This window comes from Phyllostomus discolor, chromosome 11 (genome assembly GCF_004126475.2).
Source record: "Phyllostomus discolor isolate MPI-MPIP mPhyDis1 chromosome 11, mPhyDis1.pri.v3, whole genome shotgun sequence".
Taxonomy (NCBI): Eukaryota; Metazoa; Chordata; class Mammalia; order Chiroptera; family Phyllostomidae; genus Phyllostomus; species Phyllostomus discolor.
In genome coordinates this window covers 4,793,870-4,803,961 of record NC_040913.2, presented here as the reverse complement: position 1 = coordinate 4,803,961, position 10,092 = coordinate 4,793,870, and the positions used below count along the sequence as shown (strand labels likewise).

At 46.3% G+C, this 10,092-nt stretch overlaps 1 protein-coding gene across 2 annotated transcripts in view; it reads right to left on the bottom strand.

The window, feature by feature from the left end:
• Window positions 1-9,836, bottom strand: part of COG6 (component of oligomeric golgi complex 6) — a 31,150-nt gene extending 21,314 nt beyond the window's left edge. Inside the window, exons 1-7 of one of the 2 annotated variants that reach the window (XM_028526675.2) lie at window positions 9,606-9,836; window positions 8,904-9,047; window positions 7,072-7,143; window positions 5,918-5,976; window positions 2,386-2,497; window positions 448-530; window positions 48-118 (exon numbers count right to left, since the gene is read on the bottom strand). In XM_028526675.2, coding sequence (XP_028382476.1) covers window positions 48-118; window positions 448-530; window positions 2,386-2,497; window positions 5,918-5,976; window positions 7,072-7,143; window positions 8,904-9,047; window positions 9,606-9,758 — 694 coding nt within the window. In that variant the 5' untranslated portion in view covers window positions 9,759-9,836. Of the gene's footprint in view, window positions 1-47; window positions 119-447; window positions 531-2,385; window positions 2,498-5,917; window positions 5,977-7,071; window positions 7,144-8,903; window positions 9,048-9,381; window positions 9,509-9,605 lie in introns of those variants that run through there. The other variant, XM_036011212.1, reaches the window with a different exon arrangement.
• Window positions 9,837-10,092: the final 256 nt, after the last annotated feature.

The window sequence follows — 10,092 nt, the reverse complement described above, 5'->3', positions numbered from 1 at the left end:
TCTGATGCGGACACTCACACGCCCGGACCCACGAAAGACACACTCACTCTGAGCCCAGCGGTAGAGCCGCTCGTAGGCCGTCTCCTGCAGCAAGGCCATCTGCTCCATGATCTCCAGCCTGCAGCGGGAACAGACGGGGATACAGTGTGACTTCACCTGGCAGCCCCCGCCCACATCTAAGGACCTGGTTATCTCGTTAATTACATCGTGTTAGCTTTCTACCACTGTACGAAACGATCTCTCTGCTTTTTATAACTCAACAAATGTCACATTTTACTAATATCACTCCGCTACCCAATGGCTGTTTTACTCTAAGTACACCCAGCTACCACTCCCTCCTTACCCAAAGACATGTGAAGATCAGACGTTTTCAGAAAGAACCCAGGATGTCTTTACATTCTGGAACTGTCAGAGGCAAGGCAACTGCGAACTGAAACGGTTACTCACCCCGCTGTTTGCTGGTTTGTACGCAGGAGAACCTTGACATCATTATGGATCTGTTTTACTCTCCCCAATGCCTTGAAGAAATCCTTTAAAATTAAGAGTGCACCTTTCAGATGTCCGTGTTTTCAGGTAAAAGTACATTATGCTAAAATGAAGTATCAGTACAAAGGAAAAACATACTTTCATCTATTGAAATCTTTTCTATGCGGTTCTCAACTTTCTCTAAATTTTTATATAAAGTGTAATATACTGATTCGAATTTTAAAATGCACATTAGTTCAATGTCTAATATATGCCAAATTGTGTGCTAGCTGCCAGGGACACAAAATTTAAACTTAAAAAACCCCTGACCTTAGCAAGTGCACAGTCTAGCATGAGAGAAACCCAAATCTAAAGATTACGACATAAAGAAAAATATGCTGTTTCACACATCTTATGACTTAATTAAGCGCTGCTTTCTCATCAATAAAGGTGATGCTTTACACACCTTTCATACACCCGCTGTTGCCCTCACACCCCAGAGCAGACGGCAAAGCTGGGTGCATAAAAGATGCCCATTGAACACGTAAGAGCCGACAGCGCTGGACTCCACGCTACTTCCACTTCAGGAAAACCTAACTGGAGCCTCAGCTTCCAGACAGCCGAGCAGCGTCCCAAACCTAGAAACAGTGAATGTGCTACTTTGCTTTGATGAATGAAGTTTAAATAAAAAACATCTCCTCTGATACTGTTTGTTATTCCTACCGAGTGGAGAAAAGGCGAGATGTCAAATGTCTGAAATGTGGGAAGTAAGTGCCTCACACGACCAGGGCAGCGAATACCGGTGAGTGAGGTCCCTGCCCATCCTCCCCCCTCCCCCACTCCCTCCGCGCAGGTGCAGGTGCAGGCGCAGGTCACCTTCCAGCCCAGACTGCAGGATCACAGCCACTGGGGAGCCCCGCCCCCACCTCAAGGGCCCTCCACACAGCTCCGCCCAGGCAGGAGAAGGAAAGACTCCTTCCCGGAAAAACTGAACGTCTTCCAAGTGAAAAAATAAACAAACAAAACGTTTCCCTGATTTCCAGCATTTTGAGCAGTTTTATAGCTGTGTCAGTTTGGAAAGAATGGTGTGGGTTAAAAATTAACTAGATGAAAAGCTAAGGAATTTTGAATTCCAGGAAAGACGAAAAGGTGTACAGTGAAGGACAGGTCACCACTGTGACGTCACCGTCCTGCAGACAGAAAACGCCGCGTCACTGGACACCGAGGCCTGACGGGAAGAGACCGTGTGTGTCCGAGAGGGGGCTGGTGGGGGCGGAGTCCTCGTACCCCAGGACAGGAAACCAACAGAAAACAGGGAACACGGGTCACTAAAGTGTATTTTTTAATGGAAGAAAGTATAGTTGACTTTTATAATTGATTTAATATCCTACACGGCCCCTGTCCCCAGGATAAGAAGAGAAAAAACACTAAATTTAGCACAAACAACTAACAGTGGGGAGAGCCATGGGGAGAAATGGGACAGCTGTCACTGACCAATTTTTAAAAAGTAAAAAAAAAACCAAACAACTAATAGTGATCTTTAAATGTGTTTGTTTAAATATGCATCTGCCTTTCCGTTCCCACTACATTAACAGCTTATTCTTTTTAACCACAGATCCAGAACGCAGAGTTGACAAAAGCAGCAGTAACACGGCAGAAAAGGGCTGACGAAGGACTGAGGGAGGAGGGCAGGGGCAGAAGAGGTGAGGTGGGTTTTCTTTACAAACCCGGTTCTCTGGCTTCTTTTTAGAAAGTACGCACACTGCTTTGGAAAAAATAGAACCCTGAAGTAATTTACCATATACATCTTAATTTCCAAGTTCAAAAACACTTCTTTTGATGGTAAAATAAAGCACTTTACTTTTCTCCCCAGCACCCACACCTGCCCCACGGTAAGTGACCGCAACCCAAGCGGGGTACCTCGGTGACGGGCCCGTCTCTCACACCCCGGAGGAGGCTCATCTCTTCTGCAGTGAGCTGGAACTTGGCCAAGAACGCATCGGCAACTTGCGCTCTTATTTCTAACCTCTGGCTGTAATAACAACAGAAACAAGCCATAAAAATCACGCGCACTGTGCATGGGCACAGCTTGAAAACAATCAGGTCTCTGACGTCGTAACTTCAGAGCAAAGGTGTGAAGGATTCTCAGAGTCTTCCAGAGTCTCACGTCTGCCCCCGACCCTGGGAGCACATCAGGTGCATGCAGGTGATGACATTAGCGGATGGCGTTCCACCAGGAACTTGCACACAGTGACAGGAGTTAGTGATTACGAAGAAGCAGTTCGTTCGCAAACGGTCCCTGCGTTGCAAGCTCTTGGCCACTCACAGGCCCCTGAATGGTTCACCTCGTGACCGTAAGGTTGTCCTACTGGAGAGGAATGTGCCCATTCTCAGCTGTTTTCCTCTCGGGCACTAAAAGTCCCTAAGCCTTTGAGGTTTTCACTTGAAGTATACAACCACCAAATATCAGGTCTATTGTTTTCATTGTTTTGCTTTTATTTTGGGTTAGAGACAGAAGTCAATTTACTAATTCCTCTAAATCTATAAATAAATCGGTAAAGTCACTTCTCCACTTGTGTCTTCCCGGCTTTTTCTGCATGCTGTGGTAATAAAAACGTGTTTTAAAATATATCACCTGAATGCGACCTATAGGGACGAGTTGTAAATTAGGAAAAGGCACCTGTATTTGGGAATCTGACCTGCGAGGGGCAACTCTCTGAGGGCCGGGGTGGGGTGCAAGCTGCCGGCAGGGCCCTCGCCACCCCTGGCTTCCAGAGCACAGACTTGCAGGGACAGAGGTAACGCCACACGTGCTCCGCCAGCAGTATTCGCAAGGCGGCAATGTTCTACGGTCTAGTAACGCCCAGAAGAGAGTGAACAAAGACGTATTAACACTATTTGTAGAGACAATACAATGTATCTGTTATCTTTGTTTTGTTTGTACTCTCCGGTTGTGAGGTTTTAAACCCACAAACGTCCTGCAGAATGAGATAAAAACTGAAAAGGAAAATTCCTCCAGGTGGCAGTAATGTTCTGTTTATATCAAATGGTAACTTAAACCACCTAATTAAATCTATACAGATTTAAATGGCCTATGTCCCTAATCATCATACTGCTGATTATGAAAATTCACCTTAACAGGTTTCACTAATACTCCTTTTTAAATTTCTTTACGTCACATTAATGTATTAACTGGGATTTTTATCAAATAAAAAGGGAGAGAGAGCAAATCTGGGTGCACCCAGGGGCGTGTCGCCGGCCCAGCACGAAGCTCAAAGGGCAGAGGGCAGATCCCAGGGGTCGGGGCCTTTGCTCCAGCCCACCCAGCAGCCCCCCATGGCATTGTGGGGGGCACTGTCCCGCTGGCAGTGGCGTCCAGTCCCAGCAGCCCCTTCCAGATGGGAAAGAGGAAAGGCCAAGGGGAACGAACCCCAGAAACTCTCACGGGAAAGCAGAGGGGCCCCAGCCACCACGGCCTGTCCCTGGAAGCCCACGCTAACACCCCGAAGGGCACACAGCAGGGCAACACCAGAGCAGGGACAGGGCAGGGAAGGTGGGAGGGACTGCGGGTGGACACTGGCCGGGCAGTGACAGATAAAGAGCTTCCTGGACAAGAAGAAGCTAAACAAGTTCATCACCACCAAACCGGTATTATATGAAGAAGAAGGAAAAAAAAGATAGAAAATACGATCAATAAAATGGCAAGAAATATAAACCTATCAACAACTGACTCTACAAAACAAAGCAGACAAGAAATCAGGACAGAAACAGACTCACATACACAGAGGACGTTCGGTGGCTGCCAGGTGGGAGGGGGCGGGGGGGGGGGGGGGAGAAGGTGAAGGGACAGAGAAGACCACGTCGGCAGTCACGGAACCGTCACGGGACGTAAAGAACGGCACAGGGAACACAGTCAGTAACACCCTAGTAACCATGTGTGCTGTCAGAGTGACGATTTTACTGGGATAATCACTTAGCAAGTACAGAATGTCTAATAATCACTTGGGTGTACACCTGAAACGAATAAAATAATAATGTATGCCAACTGTAATTGGAAAACTTTTTTAAACTTTAGAAAAATGGTAAAAATTCGAGGTGGTTCATTTCTTATAATGTTTAATCTTATTAAGAACGGAAGTGTCCTTTAAAATTGGTTATCTTTTTTTATCTTTCAATTACAGTTGCATAAGTGTCCTTTTTTTTAGGAATGTGTGGCCATCACTGCGGTCGCTTCCTCCCACTCTCCTACCTGATGCCCTGCTCTCTGGAGTTCAGATGCTCACCGCTCGCTCCCCCAGCCTGCACACCGCTCTGCGTGAACTATCTACACGGAACTGGCATGGGATGAGGTCAGTCCCGACGTCCTGCCTACATGTTAACGCAGTGGCCTGAGCTGCAGAACGAACATCAGCAGTTCAAGTACAGCAGGCCAATGTCGCTGGGGTTCTCTCAGCCCTTCTGTCACGCTTTTCACCTCATGGTCACAGAATAAGCTGCTGCTGCTCAGTAAGTTCCAGCATCTCTTCACATGGCCAATTATTTGGTCGGATTCAAATTTCTTGATCATTTTTTCCACCACTGGTTTATTTGAATCAGAACAGTATTACATTTGGTTATTTTTAACAATATTATATACCTTAAGCTCCAAATGTCTTTTCAGGAGATAAAAATAAAGCCTTATTTGTTAAAAATAATAATAATAAAATAGCCAAAACTATTTAACAGTTTTGAGAAAACAGGATTCCAAGCACAATGTTCTAATATTGCACTTGGACGGCCATGTATGTTAAAAGCCCCGCCACAATGCTTGTTTTTCCGTTTTTACTTTATGTCCTTCCTGATGTTAAAATAGTCGCATTCCACATTCATCCACTTAAAAATTTCTTATTGAATCTATGTGTTAGGCACGGCAGACACAAGGAGAGGAAGAAATTGCCATTGTTCTCAAGGAACTCAAGTTTGACAGGAAAAGAGAGACAGACAATCCAACAGGAAACAAGAGACTGTAACACACACATCTGTACTATACTCACCTCCATTCACACATTTAACCAGCGAACAAACATGAGTGTGCCTACGTGTCAACTACTCCAAGAAGCAGCGATACCATTAACTTTCAATTATATCAGACAGTATCAGTCAGTTAAAAAAAAACAAGTCATTGTAAAAAAAATTATAAAATATCTAAAAATATCTACATTTTTAAAAGCCATCATTTTTTTAATTCTACAGTAAACACTACCAAAAAAGGAACAACCCCTTAACCTCAACATCAAGTTTTCTGTTCCTAAGCTACTGTTTTATGTTTGTTTTACTCTTGGACAATAGCTCAGAACCTTATATATCGATTTTGAATCAGGTTTTTTATTAACTTTGATATGGTTTTATCTATCATTTTCTTTCCATTTAATCTTCAAATTAGTGAAAAGTGACTACACAAGGAAAAACTTACCTTTCAGCTTGAAGCTTAGTGGTTTTGACTATTAAGTCTTGAGTCTGCTCCTTTGCTGCCTAAAATCATGAACATATCTAGTATCAGTACACGTCAGTGTTGTTACGCTTCAAAAAACGAACAGCAACACTTGCTGGAGCTCAGGCTGACGGCAAAGGAGGTCACACTCCAGACTCAAATGTCTCTGAAGCGCCCGAGTCGTAACTGAAACAGGTCTAGAAACATCCCCCCGCCACCAGCCACCACCCCCGAGGTCTGGGCCCTCCGAGACCTCGTCCCGATGGTCAAAGGAACGTTCTGTGCTCCTGACTTACCCACCTCCCGCCAGAGAGCCACAGCCCCGCCCCTCTCTCAGGAAGCCATGATGGACCTGTGCTCCCTGCAGCCAAGAGTGCCGGCAAGCAGTCAGGGTTTTTAAGAAAGCAGACTCGAACCGAGATAATTCGGCAGACCATGAACTTCTGATGAAGGGAGCTGAACACGGCAGCCCCCAAAGTACTCTCCTGAGATCACTGCCCTTGAAACCCAGTGACTGCCGCAAGGGCTTATCTTTCCCAGTGTCACTCTGCTCCAAAGCTCCACCTCCCCTCCCTGTCTTGCCTTGCACAGTTTTTTAGAGTATGTTTCCTCAACTCATTTCTGCTGCATTTGTGGGATACTTATAGGGAAGGTTTATCAAAATTCTACACAGTGAGCTCTCTACCAGTGAGAGCAAAATATAAAGGCTCCTGGAGTTAACAGTATTCGTAAACCATCACCCAAAGAAGTACAAAGCAGCCCTGGCTGGCGTAGCTCAGTGGATTGAGCACGGGCTGGGAACCAAAATGTCGCAGGTTCGATTCCCAGTCAGGGTACATGCCTGGGTTGCAGGCCACGGCCCCCAGCAACTGCACATTGATGTCTGTCTGTCTGTCTCTCTCTCCCTCCCTTCCCTCTCTAAAGAATAAATAAATAAAATCTTTTAAAACAAAATTAAAAAAGTAGTACAAAGTATGTATAATTAAAAAAAATTGCATAACGTTTACACTCCAGCTTCCTGCAGGGCACTTTGTGGTAGATGTCCTCACACTTTGTAAGCCCATCGGACAGCCTCTGAAAGCCCACTCTGAGCCGGGGACGGGGGGGGGGGGGGGAACCGAGCCGTTGCACAGCACCTGTAGGCGGCTTGTCATGTCTTGGCAGCAGCTGCTCATTGCCTGCACGTCTTCATTTATGCTCTCCAGCTCCTGCCGAGGGGAAAGACGGCACCATCAAGTACATTGCTGAAGAAGTCTCTCTTCCCTCAGCCAAATCCTGACTTCCCACCCATGAATCTTTTTTGCCAAAACATGATAAAAGATCTGGTATTTGCCAAAAACGGCAAATACTTTAAAATTTTAATACCTCTCTGTTCAGAAATCCCAAGACTTTACGTAAGGAATTCATCGGGTGAGTGTGCAACAATGTATGTCAGAGTACAATCGACAGAGTTGCCTACAACAGATGGCAAGTGTGAGACCTTTCCAACCACACAACAGAAATCTGTGCAAACATTAACCCTGATTGTGCGTGTGCACACGTGTGTGTGTTTACTGACATGGAAAGACGTCTGTATAAGGTAAGAAAAGTGTCATGAAACAATACATACTGCCTCCCCACTTTTTAGGATAATACATGTATCTGCTCAAAAGCACGCAGGAAAGGCCGTACAATAAAACACCTGTTCCTGGGCGACAGGCTCATAAGCAAATTGTTCCATCTCCACCTCCAGCCCCGCAAACACACATGGACTTAACCGGTCACTCAGCCCTATCATCTATACCCCTTATGTGTACGTCATTGTATTTTCATCACGGATAATTTTCAAAAATGTCCAAAAGTTGAGAAAATATGAATGCCTAGGTACACATCACCCGATTTCAACACTTACCAACTCGTGCCCACCTCTGTGTCACCTCTCCCCCTACTCCCTTCCTACAGTTGGTACAAAAGTCAGGATAAATGCTCCTTTTATTCAGCAGTTTTCAAAACAATAAGTTGGTCCCGCGTATCTAGCGAAGATAACCAACCAACGAAGGTTGCTCGGTTTTCGGAATGGTTGTGAACTCACGGACTTACACGCGTTTTCACGTGCTTCGGTCCACTGAGTTATCCTTGCAGGTGCTCAAACTGTGCTGGGGTGGGCCAGCAGAAGCCCCTTTGAGGAGCTGCCGGCTTTCTGACACCTTCCCAACAGTCGAGGACCGCCTCCTTGTGGGAAGGGGGTTTGGAGGGCACCATCTGGATGCGCTCATTGCCACCCTCCTTCCCGTCTCGGTGAGCACCACTAGGCCTCCTTTTAACCTTCCAGACTATGAGCCTTCCGTCCATGAAATCCTGCCAAACTGCTAACAATTAAGTACCCATCGGAATCAGGTATAACTCATACAACTCACACAGACATACTAACTAGGTAATATTACTGTGTGATATAACAACGTATTACACAATAAAAAACAGAATATAAAAATAAAAGCATTGTTACCCACTGATGAGTAGACTGCTTACTGAAGTATAATGAATCATTATTTATACACTGAAGTATTAATCTTAATTATTCTGAAACTTTTAAATATAGGATCCATTCAAGTAACCCAATTTCAATTATTCCCAGTGAGAAGTGGCTATCCAAGGAAGGTTTATTCAATGAGGGAATATCACTGGTGGAAAACTATTCGGAGAAATGTGTTGTTGTTTTTTTTAATTGTTAAAGAAGCTAAAATTCCTAAGGGAATATCCTACAACAAATGTTACAACGTCCTAAGAACCAGCATGAGTAGAAGTCACAGATTCAGAAATCATACTCATCCAAAGACAGACCTGGATGCTTCTGGAGCAAGTACTTACATTTTCTATTTGAACATGGTACATGAACAGCAAATATGTCAACCTAATTCATGAAAATACTTAGCACAGAGCCAGGCACAGAGTACATTTTCAATAAAAGCTTAATGAAGAGTTTACATACTTCCTTCACCTCCTTGAAAATGCTTACAAATTCTTCATTGATGGCTAAACTCCTGCGCTCAATATCGCCACGTAAATTCCTTCGAGTCCGCAAACTGTTTTCAACAAAAAAGGTCGAAAGGGCCTTGAGCGCCTCCAACATCTCCTAAACAATCGATGACAGAAGAAAACGATCGGGATCAATTTTCAAATGTTCTCCTCACCTCCAGCCAAACTTCCATGAGGTCGTTTTCAAACCAGGGGCTTCCGTGAACCGACCCCCAACATGCAGAATGCGCTTCAGACCCCTGGACAGGACACTGATTTCTGGAACACCACGAGGATACCCTGACTTGTGCACTGCAGCGTCCGAACGAGGTTACTCGCTGCAGAACCGTTTGGAATTGCCAAGATCAGAAATGACCTTCAGGCTCGATCATTGCCACCCCTGACCCCCTTATCCTGCCCGGGGCTCTGCCCTCCTCCCCGCCTGCTCGGACCCCGGACACGGCCGAGGGGACGGGGGCTGCACCACGGGATCCCGGAACCTTTGTAAATACGAGCACTGCCCAGGGCCTCCCCGCCCCCCCCCCAACCTCGCGCGCGGGTCTGGGGTCCCCTCGGAGGGGGGCGACCGGCGAGGGACCCGGAGCCGCCCAGCAGACCCCGCCCCTGGCCCGGCTCCGCCCCGCGGGCCGTCCGCGACCCCGCCAGCCCCGGTTACCTTGTCGTTGTCCAGCCGCGTCTCCAGGATCTTGTGCAGCTTCCGCGACAGCGGGTTGCTGGTCTGCGCCGAGGCCGCGCCCGCCCCATTGCTGAGGCCGCCGGCAGCCCCGGACGGGGACACCGCGACGACTTCCCCGCCGGCCTCGGCCATCGCGCCGCGGGGCCACCCCCAGCTCCCGGTGGCGGCCACCTCAGCCCGGCAGCACCAGAACTGCGCATGTGCACAGTGTCCTGCCGCGCATGCGCGATTAGAGAAAAAAAATAGGGAAAAAATTTGCATGGGATTTAAAGGATTTCAGAATCTTGGGTCTATGAAAGTATGAGCTAAGTTTTAGTAAAATACGCAGAGACTTATGCCTGACATATAAGGTCACTAAAAGATAATTCAAGTTAAATTCACCTTCCTTGAATGCTTTGTTATTTTTCTTCTTTTTTTTTTGGAAGGTATTGATGGAAGGCGTTTTTATGAGCCAGATACTCTGGTA